Source organism: Lithobates pipiens, unplaced genomic scaffold, assembly GCF_037356315.1.
Source record: "Lithobates pipiens isolate NorthernLeopardFrog02 unplaced genomic scaffold, aLitPip1_a1.2 Scaffold_8, whole genome shotgun sequence".
Taxonomy (NCBI): domain Eukaryota; kingdom Metazoa; phylum Chordata; class Amphibia; order Anura; family Ranidae; genus Lithobates; species Lithobates pipiens.
This window is the reverse complement of record NW_027507903.1, coordinates 670,148,873-670,170,887: the sequence shown is the minus strand read 5'-3', so window position 1 is coordinate 670,170,887 and position 22,015 is coordinate 670,148,873. Positions and strand designations below refer to the sequence as shown.

At 42.7% G+C, this 22,015-nt stretch overlaps 1 protein-coding gene across 1 annotated transcript in view; it reads left to right on the top strand.

The window, feature by feature from the left end:
• LOC143964277 (C-type lectin domain family 4 member E-like) overlaps nt 1–22,015 on the top strand; it is a 161,343-nt gene that overhangs the window by 25,286 nt on the left and 114,042 nt on the right. Inside the window, exons 3-5 of the mRNA XM_077473980.1 lie at nt 11,244–11,324; nt 12,312–12,404; nt 13,199–13,240. Coding sequence (XP_077330106.1) covers nt 11,244–11,324; nt 12,312–12,404; nt 13,199–13,240 — 216 coding nt within the window. The remainder of the gene's footprint in view (nt 1–11,243; nt 11,325–12,311; nt 12,405–13,198; nt 13,241–22,015) is intronic.

The window sequence follows — 22,015 nt, the reverse complement described above, 5'->3', positions numbered from 1 at the left end:
GTCCAATACCTAAATGTGATATTTTTTATTTGATGAAGGTTATGGAGAAATTTGTACAACTCAGTGACATCCGAATATTACATTAACTCAGTACAAGTGACTAGAGCTACAGCAAGGCATGAGGTGTAAACCCCTATCTATGGCGGGATTTTAAAGGCAGTACTGCAAATATGGTTAAAAAATAAAGTTTGTGTAAAAAATTACATTTGTAAAAGGACAGACATTTAAAAAAAAAAAAAATACATTAACCATATGTTGACTTTTCCCCAGAAAACTGATCGTGTACAATTCTATTGAATATTGAATTCAGCAATACATCTGTTAGATAGCTCCTCCATATACTCAATGTGCTTCTTGGATAAGAATCCACTTCATCAGGAGTTTCATTGGTGGAGCATTTATATATCTAGCTAGGTATAAAAAGAATATAATGTAAAAAAACTAAATGAATGATTAAACAAAATCACTTGTTGACTGCTGCATCAAAGAACAAAAATAAAAATGAATTAATTGACCCTAAATGAATGCAAATCCAATGCACTTCTACCAAATAATCATAAAAATCACATAAAAGCCCTGTGATAAGCAGTGTTAAAAGCAGACACAGAGAAGTGACAAATATGGAATTTCAGTGAAAATAAGTCCATAAACAGTCAATGATGGTAAAGGAAATGCGATCTTCCAAAGGGTGACAAAGTCTTCAAACCACACCATGTGTGTCACAAGCACCACTCCCCGCCAGTTTTGAACTCGCCAAAAAAAGTTGCCTTATGCCGCGTACACACGACCGGACTTTTCGAGGGACTAGGTCCGACGGTCTTTCCAACGGACTTTCAGCGGAGTTCTGACGGACTTTCTGAATGAACGGACTTGGCCACACACAATCACACCAAAGTCCGACGGATTTGAACGTGATGACGTACTACTGGACTAGAATAAGGAAGTTCATAGCCAGTAGCCAAAAGCTGCCCTAGCGTCGGTTTTTGTCCAGCGGACTAGCATACACACGAATGGATTTCTCGGTCCGGCGGACTTCAGGTGGGAAAATGTAAAACATGTTCTATTTCTAAAGTCCACCGGATTTTTGGCAAGCAAAGGTCTGATGGAGCCCACACACACGATCGAATTGTCCGACGGACTCGTTCCGGACCTTTGCTGTCAAAAAGTCTGATCGTGTGTACGCGGCATTACACTCGCAGGTTTGGCAGCAGTGCAGTTATCCACACTTGGTGTAAACGGGTGGATCCAGTCACATGGGTGAAGATAAAAAAAAGAGCTCCACTAGTGTGATAATGCCATACACACTGATATATTTATTTAGATAAAACCTTCAAATATTGCACTTACAAGGTAAATAAATAACATAAGCATAGAGAATGTAAGAACCAGAGCACTGTAGCAGCCAAACATAAAAAAATCCAGCCAGCGATATCTCACCACACCTCAGATACAGCTAGAGCATCTCTCGTTGTACCAAAGTCTCTACTAGTTGCCGTACATCCACGGGTCAATGCATTTCGTCATCTTGACTTTATCCTGGGATTGGCTGCATGGCATGGCAACGTTCCTAATATAACTAAAAGGCATTTAGGGGGGGGGGGCGCATTTTAATCCTAGATTTAATATATTCAACTCAACTCAACTTATGATCCAATTCAACTTTACTCAAATGATATATTCCATCATTTACACATCCCTACATATACACAACCTAGTGTATTATCCACTAAGGCTTATCTGAAGGATACTAAAGACTTGTTATTGTTATTGAATGAGGTAAAATTGAGGTAAAATTGGCCTCTAACTTTGGTGATAGGGTGGTTAAGAAGATACTAGATCTACCCAGGCAACAAAAATTACATTTTGATAAGTCGGGATTTTTCTCATGCAGGAAATGCTTATGTTGTACAACTGTCAAAATTTGTAACGGGGTTGTGCTTCATTTATTTATCAGGTTGCTGGTGATGCTTTCACTATTGATGAGTTCATCACCTGTAATACAACTCATGTACATTTATTGTGCTGTGGGTTTTATTATGTTGGTCGCACTAAATGATTACTGAGATACACACCGCAGAACATATGACCAATATTAGGAATGGTTTCACTAAACTCAGTGTTTCTCTGCATGTTAAGATTGTACATGATAGGGAGCCGTCACTGCTGCAATTTTGAGGCATTGATAAGGTTTTCCCCAATTGGAGGGGGTCTAATATAGTGAGGGATCTTTCCAAAAGATAAAACGATAATTCAGCATATAAGCATTCTTTAAAGCGGAGTTCCCCCCGTTTTTTTGTTTATTAAAAGTCAGAAGCTACAAAAAGTGTAGCCACTGACTCTTAATAAACAGACTTCTACCTGCTCCACAGTCCAGCGATGCGGGCGCCCCGGAGCCTCGCTCCTCTCCATCTCGTCTCTGCTGGGCCGCCATAGCAACTATGGGCCCCCGGCCGTGACAGCTTCCGGCTTCACGGCCGGGCACGCACTGCGCTTGTGCGAGTCACTCTGCACTCTGCTATTGGCCAGTCAAGTTGTGTCCCAGAAGATTGCTGGCAGGGAGGGGCCACCTAGGACGAGAGGAGGAGTCGCCTAGGCGGCCGAGAAGAGGAGGAAGGAAGTGGGACAGGAAGTCCCACTAAAAAGAAGTTGCCCACTCCCCCCCAAAAAAAATTGCATGCCAAATGTAGCATGTAAGGGGACAAGGAGTGCTTGAAGCAGAAGTTACCCCTTTGGGTGGAACTCCGCTTTAACATACATCTATAGAGAAAGGAAAGGGAAAAGGGGGCATTTATAATGACCTTCTTTCAGGGCCTTGCTCCTTGTGTTTTCTCCCAAAGGGTGGTTGGCTTTCTTCCCTTTCTTGGCATTCATGTGCTCGGGTAACCCTGGTTAATCTTTTGTACAATTTGGGACATGCAATGATGGAATTATATTTCCTTTTTTTTTAAGGTGACATTGCAATGCTTGCCATCTATGTATGTTATTTTTATACCTAGTTGATATATAAATGCTCCACCAATGAAACTCCTGATGAAGTGGATTCTTATCCAAGAAATGCGTTGAGTGTATGGAGGAGCTATCTAACAGATGCGTTGCTGAATTCAATAATGAACAGAATGGATTGACGATCTGTCTTAAACAAAAAGCCCATTTATCTGGAGAAAGGTCAATGTATGGTTGATGTATTTAAAAAAAAAAAAATGTCTGACCTTTAACCACTTCAGCCCCGTAAGTTTTTATACGGCACTGCGTCAATTTAACTGACAATTGCGCGGCCATGCAGTGCTGTACCCAAACCAAATTGATGTCCTTTTTCCCCCCACAAATAGAGCTTTCTTTTAGTGGTATTTGATCACCTCTGCAGTTTTTATTTTTTGTGCTATAACCAAAAAAAAAGAGCGACAATTTAGAAAAAAACAAAACCCCAATATTTTTTACTTTTTGTTATAGTAAATGTCCCAATTAAAAAAACAACACATTTCTTCATCAGTTTAGGCCGATATATATTCTTCTACATATTTTTGGTAAAAAAAAATAAAATCACAATAAGCGAATACCACATAGGGGATAGATTTATGACATTTTTAATTTTTTTAAATATTTTTTTACTAGTAATGGTGGCGATCTGCGACTTTATGGTGGACAGATCAGACACTTTTGACACTTTTTGGGGACCATTGACATTTATACAGCGATCAGAGCTATAAAAATGCACTGATTACTGTGTAAATGTCACTGGCAGGGAAAGGGGTTAACATTAGGGGCGATCAAGGGGTTAAGTGGGTTCCCTCATATGTGTTTATAACTATGGGGGGATGAGACTGCTAATTCCTAATTGCTAGGAACAGCTGATCTGTCTCTCCTCCCCTGACAGAATGGGGATCTGTCTGTTATTTTCCTGTTCTGGCTCTCGTGCCTGTGTTCATGGGTGGCTGGTGGTAATCATGGTTGCCGCCAAGAGCGCATGAGAGTCCCCCGCTGTGCAATGGGCACACGCGTGTCTTCTATGGCTCTTAAAGGAGCCGACATACTAGTATGGTGATTCGCGGGAATGAGCTAACCTGCTGCCGTATAATGATGGCGGCTGGTCAGCAAGTGGTTAACAAATGTAATTTTGTAATAAAAAATTTATTTTTTAACTATTTCCAGTATTGCCTTTAAAATCCTGCCATAGAGAGGGGTTTACATCCCATGCATTTTTTTCTTTTTTGGGTATACTTTAATTGGGATGTGGCAGCCTTAAAGAGAAAGTAAACCCTCTGCAAAAAATAAAATAAAAAATACACCCTGTAAGACAAAGGCATATGAATTACTTACCTGTGTTCAAAAAGAAATGTGGCCAGCAACTTCAAAATCCAAATATAGTCTTTATTGCTACATATAGGTAAGGTTAAAAAACAGCTTACGTGTTTCGGCACACAGCCTTGGTCACAACTCCTCATATGAGGGCAGAAATAATAAAACAATTGATCAATTCGATAAAATCAACTCTTAGTTGACAGAGAAAAAGGAAGCACTAGATTAGGTTCACAATAGACAGGTGTGACACATTCTAAGAGAAAGGAAATTACATTCAGTGTATGGGTCAGGAGACAGCAAAATCCCCCCCTCAAGCAATGCTACTCTTTCAGCTAAAATACGTACTCCCCCCCCAAAAAAAAAATCCATCATGAATCTGCACACTCACCTCTCCCAGCACAAATCCTCAAATACCCCTTCTAGCACGGATCCTCTCCATCCCTAAATCCCCTTGGCGGCAGTAGGGTCAGGAAAGGCAGTGGCAGAGCAGAAGCTCTGGACAGGTAAGGAGCAGTGCTGCTCTTCAACTGACTAGCTAACAGGAGGAGTCCAAGAGAGAAGGCAGTTTCATGCATGTGTGGACAGTAGGGCTGGTAGAAGCAGTGGCAGGGCAGCAGCCTGGAGTGGACAGGGGGGAGGTTGTGATCTACCTTCCACTGCAGCTCAGCTCAAGAAAGAGGAGGAGAGGACCAGAAGTCGCTAATGTGCACGTGCGTGGGGGAGCAGGAGCTGGTGTCAGATTTGCTGCTGCAGAGAAGCAGGGAGCTGAATCTGTGTGCAGCTTAGGAGAGAGAGCAGGAGAGGTGCAGGGAGCGGCAGTAGAAAAGCTGACAGGGTCCAGGGAGGTGGCAGCTGTCTAAGCACAGGTGGATCAACTCCTGAACTTCTGAAAGGGTGGCTGGGCAGAGGAGAGCCCTCCGAGTGTTATTACATGCAGCCAGCGGGAAGTGATCCTGACTATTGCAGCCCTGGTAACCTGGGGGCACCTCACAGGAGATGTGAATAAGTGCCCAGGGTGCCATCCATTAAATTAGTTTAGCTAGTAGCACAAAATAGATGCATTTCAGAGTTCCCTTTACCGAGCGGGAGACTCTAGAAGGCAGAAAGTGGAGGGCGAAGCTGGGAGGTCCTAAAGCGGCTTGTATGGAGATAGTTTGTGTGCCTGCAAAGCATATCTTCAGTTGCTAGGATGCTGGCAGTCCAAGCAACCAATGACTGAAAGGAAGGTTGAAGTGGGGGGGAGCATGTGTGTACAGCAGCCTGTCCAGCAGAAGCTGGTCTAACGAATGGCTTTTATTGAATGGCCATGCTGAAAACCAAGCTTTCGATCAGCACTTTTAGCAAATGGCTATGAGTGCTGATCAGAGTGTTCTGGTGGGGGGCTCATTGGAGGAGATTGCTGCACTAACATCGATTAGTTAGTACAGTGACCTATCAATGTAAAGACAGCCAGGCACAAAGCAACATTTACTCCATCTCGTTGAGCAGTCATGGCAAACCTTGGTGTGATGGAACGTACCACACTCCTCTTGAGTGTTTCCGTCAGTATATCACTTCCTAAGTCCTGAAACACAAGACCAATGGATCTGGCTATAGTAACCCCCAAGAACCAGACAACACCAGTCTTGGGGTACATCAGAAATACTCTCTTTTATTTGAGATCTCACACAAATATATACACCAGGATGACAATACAAACTGTAACCAGAAACATAATTAACAAGCTAATTAACTAATCCTTGAACCAGATAGGTGACTCAGAGCTATGACCTTTTAGGGAAGCCTTGACGTCTCCTAGCTCACCAACTATACAATACACATTATCATAAATAGCAACACAGAACTCCTTCACACAATAGGAAAGTTAATTAGCACAAACAACAATGGGTGAAAGACTAAGGCCGCGTACACACGCGCGGACTGTTCGCCCAACCTTGTTCGTCAAACAGTTTGACAAACAGTCCGTTCAAAATTAGCATGAACGGACTTGACCACACACGATGAACGAACAGTCCGCTGAAACCGTGCGCGATGACGTGAACGGCACGTACGACGGGACTAGAAAACGACGTCCTATACACTGCAATGCAACCTTCGGCGTGTAAATCCTTTCTGAGTATGCGCGGAACTTAGTTTGACGAACAAGCCTACACACGAGCGGACTGTCCGCTCAAACCAAGTTTCAGCGGACAGTTTTACGGAAATTCCGAAAAACTTTGTTCGTCAGACTGTCCGCTGAAACTGTCCGCTGAAGCCCACACACGAGCGGACTGTCCGCTGAAACACTGTTCAGCCGACAAAGTTGGGCGAACAGTCCGCCCGTGTGTACGCGCCCTTAGAAGCCATACTAGAATTATTTACATTATAGCAGACAACAGACAGGTGGCCAGAGGTGATGACATCAGCATCTAACAGTATGTGCTCCAACAGGATAAATCAGTCACTATATCTAATATGGCATATAAAGGGTTCCCAAAGTCTGTGTCTTGGGGAGATCTAAATCCAAAAGTAACACCACCTCAAGCATCCCCAGGCATACAACTCACAATGAGCACCATTCCCCCAAAATCCAGGGCCCATAATCAATATGTGAAAGACCAACATTCAGTCCCCTCCAAAAGCCTCTGTCCCGGTGAGTCCACCACATTTCCCATCAAAAGTCGACTAGCAAGGTCCCAGACCTCCACTTGGTCTGGACATGCATTAGTCGGGCAGAATGAACTCACATAGTCAGTCCACATGATCCCCATTCTTGGCTTCAAGGAATTGTTGTCATCAGTATGTGTGGGGCAGAGGCCAACTGCCCCAGTTGCCTGAAGCTAAGAAGAAACTGTAGGTGCTAGGCAGAGGCCAGCGGCACTCTACGTTTTTGCCAGCGATTCAGCTGGGAGTACAAGCTTCACTACATCTGCTTGTTGCTGGGGAGAGGGGCCGACTGCCCCATTGCCCCGGTGCCCCGGTTCCCTGGAACTCTGTAGATGTTGCCGGTGCTGGCCAGAGTTTGGTTGGGTGAGTAATGCTCTGTTTGGGACAATATATTTGGGGTACTGTGTGGATACCGGCATTGGGGGACTGGAACTATTGACTAACTTCTGAGTCAACCCATTCCAGTATGGCTGTACAGTGAGTCCGATTAGTACAGATCAGACTGGATTTCTCGGTCACCCTGTGCCCCCATTAGAGAGTGTAGAGACACAGGATGTCTTTGACATAGGAGGTACATGTGAAGCTGAAACAAGGTTTTCCCAACCTCCAAACAATGGGTTAATATGGCGCACTCTGGGTGAGGCTATACAAAGAAAAATATAGGAATATGATCAGTACATAGGGCAAGTATTCAAGTCCATGACATATAGTCCATGTAAGATTGTTAGGAATGCTTATCCCAAGAAGGCTGCCAGCTTACAGATAGAAGAAAACTCTGGAACATAAAAAAGGGACAAAGCAGTGCCTTTTAAGTTTAGCAGTTAAGACATTTAATGAATTAAATCTATAATGGGAACACTCACAAACAAGCGATTTGGAACAGCATAAATATCAGTATCATCCATGCCATCCTGGGAACTGCCTGGTGCCTGGTGTCGCTGGCTAGAATGTCCCTGTATCTATTATTTTGTCTGGTTACACTGGTGGAGCCCAGCACTCCTGGAAATCTGGGACGGGGATTGGCGATGCACAGGAACACAGCAGGGTGTCATCACTTCCGGGTACGGGGTCAGTGGGCACCTCCTCCCTCAATTCATTAAATGTCTTAACTGCTACATTTAGAAGGCACTGCTTTATCCCTTTTTTTCCCCAACTGCCCCAAGGGATTCTGCGTTCCACGGGCCCCCCGTCCCTCCAGATGTTTTGGAACTACATTTCCCATGATGCTCAACCACACTGCAGAGTGTATGAACATCATGGGAAATGTAGTTCCAAAACATCTGGGTGCCAAGGTTCACCATCACTGGTCTACGGGATGTCTTTGTACAGTTTATTGCTAGTAAAACTTGGAATAGAGAGGTGTGAGGGGGGTATGAGAAACTCAAGTCATGGTGAATTGCAACAGGAGGACACTCTTGACTAGGCTAAGCTTCTCTGAACAGTCTTTATGCCAAGAGTTAAAGGGAATAGAATGGAGCCTTCTCAGAAAGAGCTAGTGCTGGCACTTATCCTTCAGAAACAGCACACAGTCACTTTGTTCTTCAGCTCAGGTCTATTCTAACAATGTCTCTCCAGGACAGCTGAACCCTCCCAGTTTCCTTCAGACATCTCTATACTTCAGGGCACTTAGTCCCATTCCTAGTATCTACCAGATGCTCTTCAGTGAGGGAGAAATGAATATTCACAATGCCACAGGACAGATACACATTTTCCATCTTCCACACGACACTCTTTAATGAGTCCTCCAGACTAAATCCTTAGGTGAAACTGAGTGTTTTTCTACAAAGATGAGGAATAGGCCCCCAGATCTGCCACAGGTTGGACCTGATAAACTATGGCAACTCATGCAAGCAGGAGGGGAAATAGAATAGCCCCAAGGCTGGGAACTTCTCCAGTGTTCCAGACCCAAGCCTATTTATGTCCTTTCCAGCCTCCTACTTGGCATAGCCCCCCTTTACTCAGGGATTAGCTGCAGCACTATAAATATTCATGCTGTCCATTTGATTCTTCCTACCCCTATGTTCTAGAAGCCTCTAGAATTCAGCGGGAAGCACTCAAACCTGCAGCCTGTGAAACTCAGAACAGACCAAAGAAATCCTTCTAGCACAAATCCTCTTATCCCCTCCACTTAAGATTCCACTTCCTGATACAAATCCCCTCTACCAGAAAAAAACCTTCACCCCAAATCCTTCCTTCTACCATAAATCCTCTTAATTTACCTCCCCGTATTGCCACTGAAAGCACCCCCCCCCCCCCCCCCCAAAATAAAAATGTTCTTGCCTCCAATGCACACCTGGAGTAAAGGAAGTTGTTTGCATTGCCATATTGGATGTGAAAACTGGTGGAAAAGGAGATGGCCTGGTACAGCTGTTAGTGCCGGGGGGGGGGGGGGGGTAGGCAAGGTGTATTTGTGGTGCATTTGACTTTTTTCATAAACACAAAAAACCGTGTGAGACAATTGTAAAGTCTGCAGGCTGTTGTAGGGTGTGCAGACAGACGTGGTAGAATTTGGGAAAGCAGCTCTGTGGAACCCTGAGAGTGCAGCTGAAGGAGTGGGTGGGGGGTCAGTAACTTGGAGGCAGTAGGTCTGGTAGGGCTGGTAGAAGCAGTGGCCGGGCAGCGGCCTGGAGTGGACAGGGGGACGGTTGTGATCTACCTTCCACTGCAGCTCAGCTCAGGAGAGTGGAGGAGAGGGCTAGAAGTCACTAATATATGTGCATGGTGGGGGAAAAGGCTCTGAGGTTGGATCTGGTGCTGCAGAGAAGCAGGGAGCCGTGTCTGTGGGCTTGTATACTGTGCAGCTTGGGAGAGAGATCAGGAGAGGTGCAATGGAAAATCTGACAGAGTCCACGGAAGTGGCTGCTGTCCAAGTGCAGGTGGATCAGCTCCTGAATTTCTGAAGGGGTGGCTAGGGAGAGGAGGGCCCTCTGAGTGTTATTACATGCGGCCAACGGGAAGTGATGCTGACTATCACAACCCTGGTAACCCAGAGACACCTCACAGGAGATGTGAATAAGTGCCCAGGGTGCCCACCCTTAAATTAGTTTAGCTGGTAGCACAAAATAGAGAACTTAGAATAGAGAGGTGTGAGGGGGGAATGGGAAACTCAAGTCATGGGGAATAGCAACAGGAGGACACTCTTGACTAGGCTAAGCTTCTCTGAACAGTCTTTATGCCAAGGGTTAAAGGGAATAGAATGGAGTCCCTGTAAGATCCATCTCAGAAAGAGCTAGTGCTGGCATTTATCCTTCACAAACAGAACACAGTCACTTGGATCTTCAGCTCAGGTCTATTCTAACAATGTCTCTCCAGGACAGCTGAACTCTCCCAGTTTCCTTCAGATATTTCTACACTTCAGGACAACCTCTCCCATTCCTAGTATCTACCAGGCGTTCTTCAGTGGGAGAGGAATTAACGCTCACAAGATCACACACTTTTACATTGACAAACTTTCTAGCTTCCGCCCGGCACTCTTCATTGAGTCCTCCAGACCAAATCCTTAGCTGAAACAGCTTGTTTACACTCCAAAGTTGATTATGAATAGCCCCCCCCCCCCCCCAGATCTGCCACAGCTTGGACCTGATGAACTACAGCAACTCCAGCAAGCTGCCACAAAGGGGCAATAGCGCCAAGGCTGGTAACTTCTCCTGCAGGACACGACCAGGGCTGCTCCAGATCCCAGACTATTTATGTGTTTCCCATCCACCTACTGGAATAACCCACCCCCTCCCCCTCTTAGGTATTGGCTGCAGTACAATAAATATCTATGCTGTCAATTTGACTCTTACAGCCCCTACATTCTAAAATCCTCTAGAATGAAGGGAGAAGCAAGGAAACATGAAGTCTGTGAAACCCATAACAGCCCAAATACATCAATAGCTGCTCCAATGATTACAGAGGAGCCAAAGGGAACTAAATGTACCCAACATACTAGCAGCCTATATGGGAGGGTGCTACAGCTATAAAGAGGTTTAGTTAGGTTTTACTGTAGTTCTTTTACGGGTATCTTACTTGGTGCTATTCTGTTCTTAATACTAGGGTCCTTAATAAATACTGCATAATGCTTGGATTTCCCAGTAAAGCAGACCCTAATTTTGGGTCTTGGAATAAAATAATCAATTTTAATGCCGTATTTAATGGATTTGCATCTCTTGGGTTTCCATATCTCTATTACACCTGGTTTTTGGTGTAGTATCCCAAAAATACTGGTAGACCTCTTTTTATAGTATGCATTGAAACACATTACTGACTGCACTCAATGCCAGGATTTGCTCTTTCACATATATGTTTGTCCTCAGGGAACACTGACAAGAAAGGTATATACATCAATCTGTGTGATCTTGATCTAGGGAGAAGGAAGAAAGATGCAAAAGCCAAAGGTAAGCTGTTATCATCTACATACCCCCTCCTTAATGAGTCTGAGTGGCACACATACACTTTCCAGGTCATGGTGAGCTGTTACAATAACAGGGTACAACCTTCTGTTCTACTCCAGGTACTACTCCATGGGAGGACGCACGCCTCAATTTATAGGACATTTACCTTTTACTATTTTGTAGTCTTGGCTCTATAAATCCTGCAACTATTAAGAAGTGCTGTATTTGTCTGGGGATCATAAGCCAATGAAAGGGATCTTCTTATGCTGTGTACACACAAGCAGGATTTCCTACAGAAAAAGTTAGATGGGAGCTTTTCATTGTATATTCCGATCGTGTGTATGCCCCATCGGACTTTTTAAGTCGAAAATTCGAATGGACCTAGAAAGAGAAAATGTTCAAAATTTTTCCAACTGAACCAATTCCTATCGGGAAAACCACTCGTCTGTATGCTGTTCCGACGTACCAAAAACGATGCATGCTCTGAAGCAAGTACGAGATGGAAGCTATTGGCTACTGGCTATTGAACTTCCTTTTTATAGTCCCGTTGTACGTGTTGTACGTCACCACGTTCTTGACGGTCGGACTTTGGTGTGACCATGTGTACGCAAGACAGCTTGAGCGGAATTCAGTAGGAATTCCGTCGGAGAAACCTTCAGAGTTTATGCCGACGGAAAAACTGCTCGTGTGTACATGGCATTACTGGTCATCATACATTAGTCACCAAAGGTATTAGTGTATGAAGACCAATACCTAAATGTGATATTTATTTGATGAAGGTTCTGGAGGAATATGTACAACTCAGCAGCACCTGACATAAATGTCACATTAGCTCAGCACAATTGACTAGAGCTACAGCATGGCGTGCTGGGTATAGCCAACCCCATTGTTTAGGATTGTGCTGGAAGAGCTTTGTGTATGGATGAGGTATCATATAACGGTTGATGGCTACAGGCTTGTTCACAATTGTCTGTCTATAATTTTTTTCAGTTGCCCAGAAAGCACAATATCAGCTTATACGGATTCTGGTGGCCATTCTTTTCCTTATTCTGGTTGTCTTTATAGGTGTCGTGTTCACCTTCTGTGAGTATTACATCTACAGTTCTAAACTTTATTTATTAGGAAAATAGAGAAAGGTTTTAATTAGAATGTTGACGTAGCATGGGCTTACAATACATGACCAACAGTCTTTGGACCTCTGACCTACAGTATATGAGCTTGTTGGATGGGGTAGGCTCGACCAGTAGTAAGAACTGGATGATGGTGGACTGCAGTGGGGGAAGGGGAATTACTAGAACTGATCTTTAGTGTGTCTCTCCCTAAAGCCGCTGAAAGCCGGTGGGAGGGAGAGGAAGAGAAGCATCTTTCAGTGGCAGCAGGGAGCCACACAAAAGGCTATTGGCTCCTGTAATTGCCACCTTCTTCTTCTGACACAGTCCACCATTTCAGTCATCCCATTCTTACTACTGGCCAAGCCTCCCCTGTGTGCCCGCCCCCCCCCCCCCCACCAATTCTTCTAGTGCAGAAAATTTGCAGGTCTCTGCATATAGTGTGAAGTGTGAAGAAGCCCAAAATGGCCTTCAACAAACTGTTGCTACTTTGATCACTGTCGTATTGATAGAACTTTTTACTAGAAAAATAGTAACCTAGGTGACAGATTTGGGTCTGTGTAAAGTTTCTGACCACAAATGTGGTTGGAAGCCTAAATGGGTTGAAATTGAAGAAATTTGAACATAAAAATGTGTTTTAGTTTTGAAATCTGGATTGGGATTGGAGTTGAATTTGTCCTGAATCCCAATCTCAAAGGTAAGATGACTTTGGATATGTCGTTCTCAGTCATTGGATAACAATTTCTATTATTGTTTTATCTCGTCCAGATAAGAACATCACCGATGAGCTGTCAAGTCTGAGAGAAACTGGTAGGTGGATAAGGAGCTTGTATTGCTGTCTGTCAACCTCTATAAATTATTTCAAAATTGAACATGAAAGTTTTAAAATCCAGATTGGGAGTTGAATTTGGTCTAAATGCAAATATCAGAGGTACAGTGCTGTGAAAAAAGTATTTGTTGATTCAGATCACCATTTAGTTAGATGATTAAACATATTTTAATATTGCACAAAGATAAATAAATACAAAATACAGTTTTTTTTTTTTTTTTTTAAATATGATTCCATTAATTTAGGGAAAAAAGCTGTCCAAACCTGCCTGACCCTATGTGAAAAAGTAATTGCCCCCCCCCCTTGCTAAATGATGAATGAACTGGGATAAACCACATTTTTGGAAAGCTGAGTTAAATACCACTGTTTGGGTGATCAAATACCATGAAAAGAAAGCTCTATTTGCAACATCGCATGACTGCGCAATTGTCAGTTAAATCGACAAAGTGCCTTATCTCAGAAAGTGTTCTGGTCAGGAAGGGGATAAATCCTACCAGGGCTGAAGTGGTTAAAACTAAAACAGCATTTTATAAAAAGAACATCATACCAACAGTCACACATGATGGTGGTAGTTTGATGGTCTTGGTGATGGATGACTTGCCATCACTGATTGAACCATGAATTCTGAGCTCTACCAGAAAATCCTGAAGGAGAATGTCAGGCCATCATTTCTTGACCTCAAGCTTAAGGGCACTGTCAGGAAAGGATCCCTCTGCTGGTGATATCGATCATTTGGCGTGCAGTAGGGATGAGCCGAACACCCCCCAGTTCGGTTCACACCAGAACATGAGAACAGACCGAAAATTTGCTTTAGAGCCCCATTAAAGTCTACAAGACTCAACCGTTCAAAATCAAAAGTGCTAATTTTAAAGGCTAATATGCAAGTTATTGTCCTAAAAAGGGTTTGGGGACCCGGCTCCTGCCCCAGGGGACATGTATCAATGCAAAAAAAAGTTTTAAAAAGAGCCATTTTTTCGGGAGCACTGATTTTAATGATGCTTAAAGTAAAAAAAAGTGAAATATTCCTTTAAATATTGTGCCTGGGGGGTGTCTATAGTATGCCTGTGAAGTGGCACGTGTTTCCGTGTTTAGAAGAGTCCCAAAGTCATTTGAAACTGCTTGCGGTTTTAATGTAATGTCTGGTCCCAGTAATATGGATGAAAATCATTGAGAAAAATGTCATGGGTACCCCCCTGCCCATTACCAGCCCCTTTGGGTCTTGTACGGATATTAAGGGGAACCCCGTACCCAAATTTAAAAAAAAGAAAGGCGTTGGGGCCCCCAGGCCCTTTATACTCAGAACAGCAGTATACAGGCGGTGCAAAAAAGACAGGGACTGTGTAGGTTTGTTGTTAAGTAGAATCTGTTTGTAATTTTGAAGTGGTACATTTTTAAAGTGCAGCTCTAGTCAAAAAATCTATTTTTAAGCTTTTTGAAAAACATAGGGAAGGGTTATCACCCCAGTAAATTTTTTTTTGCTGTTTGTGCACCTCTTCTGAAGATTTCACCTCACTTTCTGTCTCAATGACAAATGTTTTTTGAAAATTTGGGGTTTTTAGTAAAACAAGGATTGGGATAAAGCATCATTGAAGAGGAGACACATTTTTCCCATATCAACACTTACAGGAGAGAATTTCCCTTCCCAGGGGTAGATTTAATTTCACTTCCTGTTGTCTCCTTTTGTTTGCAAGTAGGAGATGTTTGTAAGTTGGATGTTTGAAAGTAGAGGCCTGCCCTATATGCTCTGCAGAAATTTGGGCCTAAGGTGTTGGTGTTACCACAACACTGTAAGCCCTCAAAGTTACTCTTGGTGGGCGCTGGAACACCCTGCTGTGAACTATTATATCAAGAACTGTAATTACATGCCATTGTTGAACAGTGGTAGAAAAATTGGGCCTTTGGTGGTGGTAGTGATGCAGGTGCCATAACACTGTAAGTCTTCGCAGTTACTCTTGGTGGGAGCTGGAACGGGCCCTGCTGTGAAATATTATACCAAGAATTGTAATTACATGCACCTGTTGAACAGGGGCAGCAAAATTGGGCCTTTGGCACTGGTGCCACAACACTGCAACACCTCACAGAAACTCTAGTTGGAGAGCAGCATTGAGTCCTGCGGCAAAGTATTGCATCAAAAATTGTAATTACACGCCCTGTTAAACAGGGGCTGAAAAATTGTGCTTTAGGCACTGGTGCTGGTGCCACGACACTGCAATCCCTCACAGATACTCTAGTTGGAGCGCAGGAATGAGCCCTACTGCAAAGTATTGCATCAAAAATTGTAATTACACGCCCCTGTTAAACAGGGGCAGAAAAATTGGGCCTTAGGCATTGGTGCCACAACACTGCAACACCGAACAGAAACTCTAGTTGGAGAGCAGGAATGAGCCCTGCTGAAAAGTATTGCATTAAAAATTATAATTACATGCCCCTGTTAAACAAGGGCTGAAAAATTGGGCCTTAGGCACTGGTGCTGGTGCCACGACACTGCAGTCCCTCACAGATACTCTAGTTTGAGTGCAGGAATGAGCCCTGCTGCAAAGCATTGCATCAGAAATTGTAATTACACACCCCTGTTAAACAAAGGCTGAAAAATTGGGCCTTAGCCACTGGTGGCGACACCCAGAACCAAAAATGTCCTTCCAAGCTATCAGCGGGATCATTGAGGAGGAAAAGGATAGTCAGTCAGCATAACAGGATAGTCACTCATCATCAGCATAGGCAGTCTAGAAGGGATCTGACATTTAAAAAAAAAAAATAAATAATTGGTTACATCAACTTCAGGTGCTTGGTAGCTGGTGGTGATCCAGGACTGATTCATCTTTATGAAGGTCAGTCGATCAACCGAGTCGGTGGACAGGCGCACCCTGTGATCGGTTACAAAGCCTCCAGCAGCACTGAATGTGCGTTCCGAAAGAACGCTGGATGCAGGACAGGCCAGTAGCTCAATTGCATACTGTACAAGCTCTGGTCACTGATCCATCCTCAAGACTAGGAATGAGCCGAACACCCCCTGGTTCGGTTCACATCAGAACTTTGGAACGGACCGAAAATTTGTGCGAACTTTAGAACTCCATTGAAGTCTATGGGACTCGAATGCAAGATATTGCCCTAAAAGGGGTTTGGGGACCTGGCTCCTGCCCCAGGGGACATGGGTCAATGCCAAAATTGTTTTTAAAAATTGAAGTTTTTTCGGGAGCTTAATGAAGATTTTAATGACGATTAAAGGGAAAAAAGTGAAATATTCCTTTAAATATCGTGCCTGGGGGGTGTCTATAGTATGCCTGTGAAGTGCCACATGCTTCCCATGTTTAGAACAGTCCCTGCACAAAATGACATTTAACGGAAAAAAAAACATTTAAAACTGCTTGCGGTTTTAATGTAATATCTGGTTCCGGCAATATGGATGGAAATCATTGAGAAAAATGGCATAGGTAGCCCCTCCTGCCCATTACCAGCCACTTTGGGTCTTGTACGGATATTAAGGGGAACCCCGTACCCGAATAAAAAAAAGTAAAGGCGTGGGGCCCCCAGGCCCTATATACTCAGAACAGCGGTATACAGGCGGTGCAAACAAGACAGGGACTGTGTAGGTTTGTTGTTAAGTAGAATCTGTTTCTAATTTTGAACTGGTACATTTTGAAAGTGTAGCTCCAGTCAACAAATCTATTTTTAAGCTTTTTGGAAAACATGGGAAGGGTTATCACCCCTATATAAATTTTTGGGCCGTCCGTCTTTTTTCATCTCACTTCCTGTTGTCTACTTCCGTTTGCAAGTAGGAGACGTTTGTAATTTGGATGTTTGAAAGTAGGGGCCTGCCCTATATGCTGTGCAGAAATGGCGGAACAAGGTGTTGGTGTTGCCACAACATTGTAAGCCCGCAAAGTGACTCTTGGTGGGCGCTGGAGCGCCCTGCTGTGAACAATTATATCAAGAATTGTAATTACATGCCATTGTTGAACAGTGGTAGAAAAATTGGGCCTTTGGTGATTGTGGTGGTGGTGCTGGTGCCGCAACACTATAAGTCCTCACAGTTACTCTCGGTGGGCACAGGAACGGGCCCTGCTGTGAAATATTATATAAACAATTGTAATTACATGCCCTTGTTAAACAGGGGTTCAAAAATTGGGCTTTAGGCACTGCTTGCTGGTGCCACAACACTGCAGCCTCTCACAGATACTCTAGTTGGAGTGCAGGAATGAGCCCTGCTGCAAAGTATTGCATCAAAAATTGTATTACATGCTCCCGTTAAACAGGGGCTGAAAAATTGGGCCTATACACTGCAACCTCTACCATATACTCTAGTAGGAGTGCAGGAATGAGCCCTGCTGCAAAGCTTTGCTTTAAAAATTGTAATTACATGCCCCTGTTAAACAGTGGCTGAAAAATTGGGCTGGTGGCACTGGTGCTGATGCCACGACACTGCGACCTCTCCCATATACTCTATTTGGAGTGCAGAAATGAGCCCTGCTGCAAAGTATTGCATCGAAAATTGTAATTACACGACCCTTTTCAGGGGCTGAAAAATTGGGCTGGTGGCATCACCCAGAACCAAAAATGTTCTTCCAAGATATCAGCGAGATCATTGAGGATGAAGAGGACAGTCAGTCAACATAAAAGGACAGGCACTCAGCATCAGCATAGGCAGTCTTGAAGGGATGTGACATTTCAAAAAAAAATATTCAGTTACATCAGCTTCAGGTGCTTGGTAGCTGGTGGTGAGCCAAGACTGATTCATCTTTATGAAGGTCATTCGATCAACCGAGTCGGTGGACAGGTGCGTTCCGAAAGAATGCTGGATGCAGGACAGGCCAGTAGCTCAATTGCATACTGTGCAAGCTCTGGCCAGTAACCCATCCTCAAGACCCAGTAAGCCAGAGGATTTTCGGTGGTAAAGGTGTCCACGTTTGACCTTGCCCCTAGGTTTTCCTGCACCATGTAAATCAAACGCTGGCAGTGGTTGCTGGAACCGATCATACCTTGGGGCTCTCCTTGATCCAAATAATACAAGGACCCTTCCGCAGGCTTTAAGTATAATCATATTAGGGGCGCTAGAACAAATACCAAACAATAAAAAATGTGAAACTTAGTGATCATATAACATCTAAAATAATACACACCATATCACAAAACTGCAATCTACCAAAAAATTGCAACCAAAATAAGGTAAAAAAACAATAATAAGGAAGTCCCAATTAGGTGATGATACCAAAAAGGAAAACAAAAAATAACTAAATAAATATAAATCCAAAAGTCCAAAACAGTGATTTTTTCAGTGAAAAACTCCTTCTGAATCCATAAATCAGAACAACTGCTGAGATCTTCTATAACGTAATGAAAAAATGTCCCTTCACCAAGAATTTACGGACATAGAGAAAACACCCCACTTGTGAAGATATAGATGTCTTCTTACCAGATGCTGTTGACTACTTTAATTAAAAAGATAGTCAAATAAGGCTTATGCAGGTAGAATCCCTGCTCACATGGAATCAGGTGGACCTCCTATGGACAGAAGCTTCTCCTCATAGACTCAGATAGGTCATAAAAAAAGCCAAACAAAAATCCATAGCGTAATACCGTTTAATAAAACATAAACTTTAAAACATAAGGCCAAATGGCTGCTTACATATGTTGGTTCCCAACCTGGCACTGGGGCTGCTTGCTTAAAACAAAAGTTTTCGTAATGGATACGTAGTTCCTCGTGGTGTAAGGCGTGCATTCCACCGAAGGGCAGCCGATGACCAAGGACGACCGGAACTAGACGTAAACGAACGTGACTGGATACCGCCTCGACGTACGTTTCATTTAACACGTCATCAGGAAGCGTACCCAGTCACAAAATCAACGTTCTTTATGGTGTCTCGATCAATCCAACAGACCAATCGAGAAACACTTAATTTATTGCGCAGCCTCAGTCCCACTTAAGGCTAACAGCAGTAATGATTCAATGAAACGTAAATAACAAATAGACGTTTGCAACATATCATCCCAAACAAACGAAGAGATGAATTAAATATTAGAAAATAAAAAAATATATAAAAGATATAATTAGAAAAAGATATAATTAAAAAAAGTGTAATTAAAAAAGTAAATACTACTGATAATCCAATGGGTTTAGTCATTGGAAAAACAGAGGGGATATGTTGCTTGTAATTTACAAAACAACCACTAGATGTCAGTCTATAGTATAAAAATAAATACCCCTTCATAAACAAAAAAGAGGGATGGTTTTTTTCTCTGATTAGTAATTGTAGGTTTCTTCCAAAAAAAATATGTGAAATTCTTAAATATATTACTGCCATTGTCCAAAAGGAAAATCCGGCACTCTTTCTGGTTGACAGATGTGAGGAAAAAAACAAACAAAACCCCCATCACAGACCAGAAAAAACGCCAAATTCAAAAATGGAAAAATGGCAGAAAAATACCTGAATCAAGAAATACGTGAAACTTTTTTTAGTCATTAGACAAAAAACAATTCAAATCAAGCTCTATGTTCATTCCTAGAGGCTGCATAGTTTTTAAATTATATATCCACTTCGTTTCGTTCTTTGATATTTCCCTTTTCATATGGGTTCCTCTCCAATGTTTAGAGATCTTATCGATCCCATAAAATTTACAGAGTGAAGGATCGCTATCATGATGTGTTTTGAAATGTCTTGACACGCTATGGTTTGGAAATCCTTTCTTAATATTTGTAAGATGTTCATTAATCCGAATTCTTAGCTGTCTAGTAGTTCGACCTACATACTGCATGGAACAGGGGCATTCCAGCACATAGGTAACATGGTCTAAGTTACATGTGATTAATGGTTTAATTTTATACTCCAGCTTCGTGACTTGGGATTGAAACTGAATAATCTTCCTTGATGAACCGGGTCCTCTGGTAGTCTTACAAGCTTTGCATCTCATGCAATAATGGAAGCCGGATCCATCAAGGAAGGTTACAAGTTTTTTTGGGGGTCGGGGACATTGCGGGCTAGTTGGTTTCTCAAACTCGGTGCCCTTCTATAGATAAATTTGGGATTCCGTGGAATAATAGAGGCCAAATCATTATCTTGTTGCAAAATAGGCCAATATTTTTTAAAAATAGTTTCTACTTGTCTATACTGCCTATTAAACCCTGTCACAAAGGCTATAGCTCCTTGATGTTCTGGTTTAGCTTTTGATACCAATAAAGTTTGTCTGTCCATTTGTGACACCTGTGTTACAACTTTCTCTAGAATTTTTTGTGAGTAGCCTTTTTCCAAGAACCTACTAGTTAAAACCTTAGCTTGTGAATGGAATTCAGACTCTTCCTCGCAGTTCCGTTTTAATCGCATATATTGTCCTTTCGGGACAGCTCCTATCCACTGTGGATGATGGCAACTATGGTGTGGGCACGTACCCATTTCTGTCTGTGACTTTAAAGTAGGTTTTAGTAACAAACTTGTTATGTTTTTTCATAATAGTAAGGTCCAAGAAATTCACTTCCACCTTACTAAATTCAGCTGCAAACTTCAAGCAATATTGGTTAGCTTTCATATTGCTCAAGAAGTCTTTGAAACTCTCTAACGTACCTTTCCAAAAAAGAATTACATCATCTATATATCTTTTATAGAAAGTAAGAGACTTGTGCATATTTTTATAAATGGTTTCTGATTCCCATTTATTAAGAACAATATTGGCTACGCTGGGAGCATAACGTGCTCCCATGGCCACTCCTGATAGTTGATTGTAATACTCATTGTTGGCCCAGAAGAAGTTATTGCTCATAGCAAGATCCAGGCCTCTAATCAAATAGTTTATCTGAGCCTTTTTTAATTTGGATTCTTTTGTTAGTGCCCACTTTATTGCCGTAAGTGCATCTTTATGTTGAATATTGGTGTAAAGTGATTCAATATCTACCGTAATCATGATGGTGTACCATTCATCCAGCATTTGGAGATCTTCAGTCCCCTCATTGGGACTGATATCCCACCTGAGTCTCCTCGGAGTCAAGCTCTTTTCCATATACATATCAAAGGAAGCTACATCCCACCACAACCTTATTTGTTTTTCCATGTCTGTTTGTAATTGTTTAAAGCCTTTATCTAAGTCTAAATTAAGACTAGGAGTCTGTTGAAAGACCTCCTCTAAATTAATGTGCCTTTCTTTCATAAAATTGAACACATCCATGTCTGCGTGAGTTTTATAGAGTAAACAAGAAAACTTGATACTAGAATTAATGTGAAAATCAAAAAATATCAGAGGGATATTAAAGATTTTGAACAACATAAAGTTTATAAATGGCAGGAAACTCTTCTGGCTACTTCTGGCAATGAGACTTCAGGTGAAAGGGAACCCACCTTAGACTCATTGACCAAAGCCAAACCAGTTTCAAGCACTCCGAAAAAAATCATTACTAAACAAGGGGGTAATTCTAAAACTCACCATTACCCACCCTCTAATTCTTACCCCTACCCCTCTCCCCGTCCGATACATACCTATAATAGGTATAGTCCTTTGGACAATAGATATCCTGATTATCATTATTATGAACCACCAAGAAATCATTTTCCACCGAGGCCCCCTAGAGGTGCCTTCAGAGGTAACTTTAGAGGGAGACCAGGGCCTCATCAAAATCAGTACCGGGGGGGGGGAAGGGAGAGGATGGAAAGGGCCTTATCGTATCCCTCCTACCCCTTACCCCCCACAAGAACTTATAGAAAACGAGGAAAGAGAGGAGGCAGGAGAAAGAAAAAGAAAGAGAGACAAGTAAATGAGGGTATTTTTAACTTAGC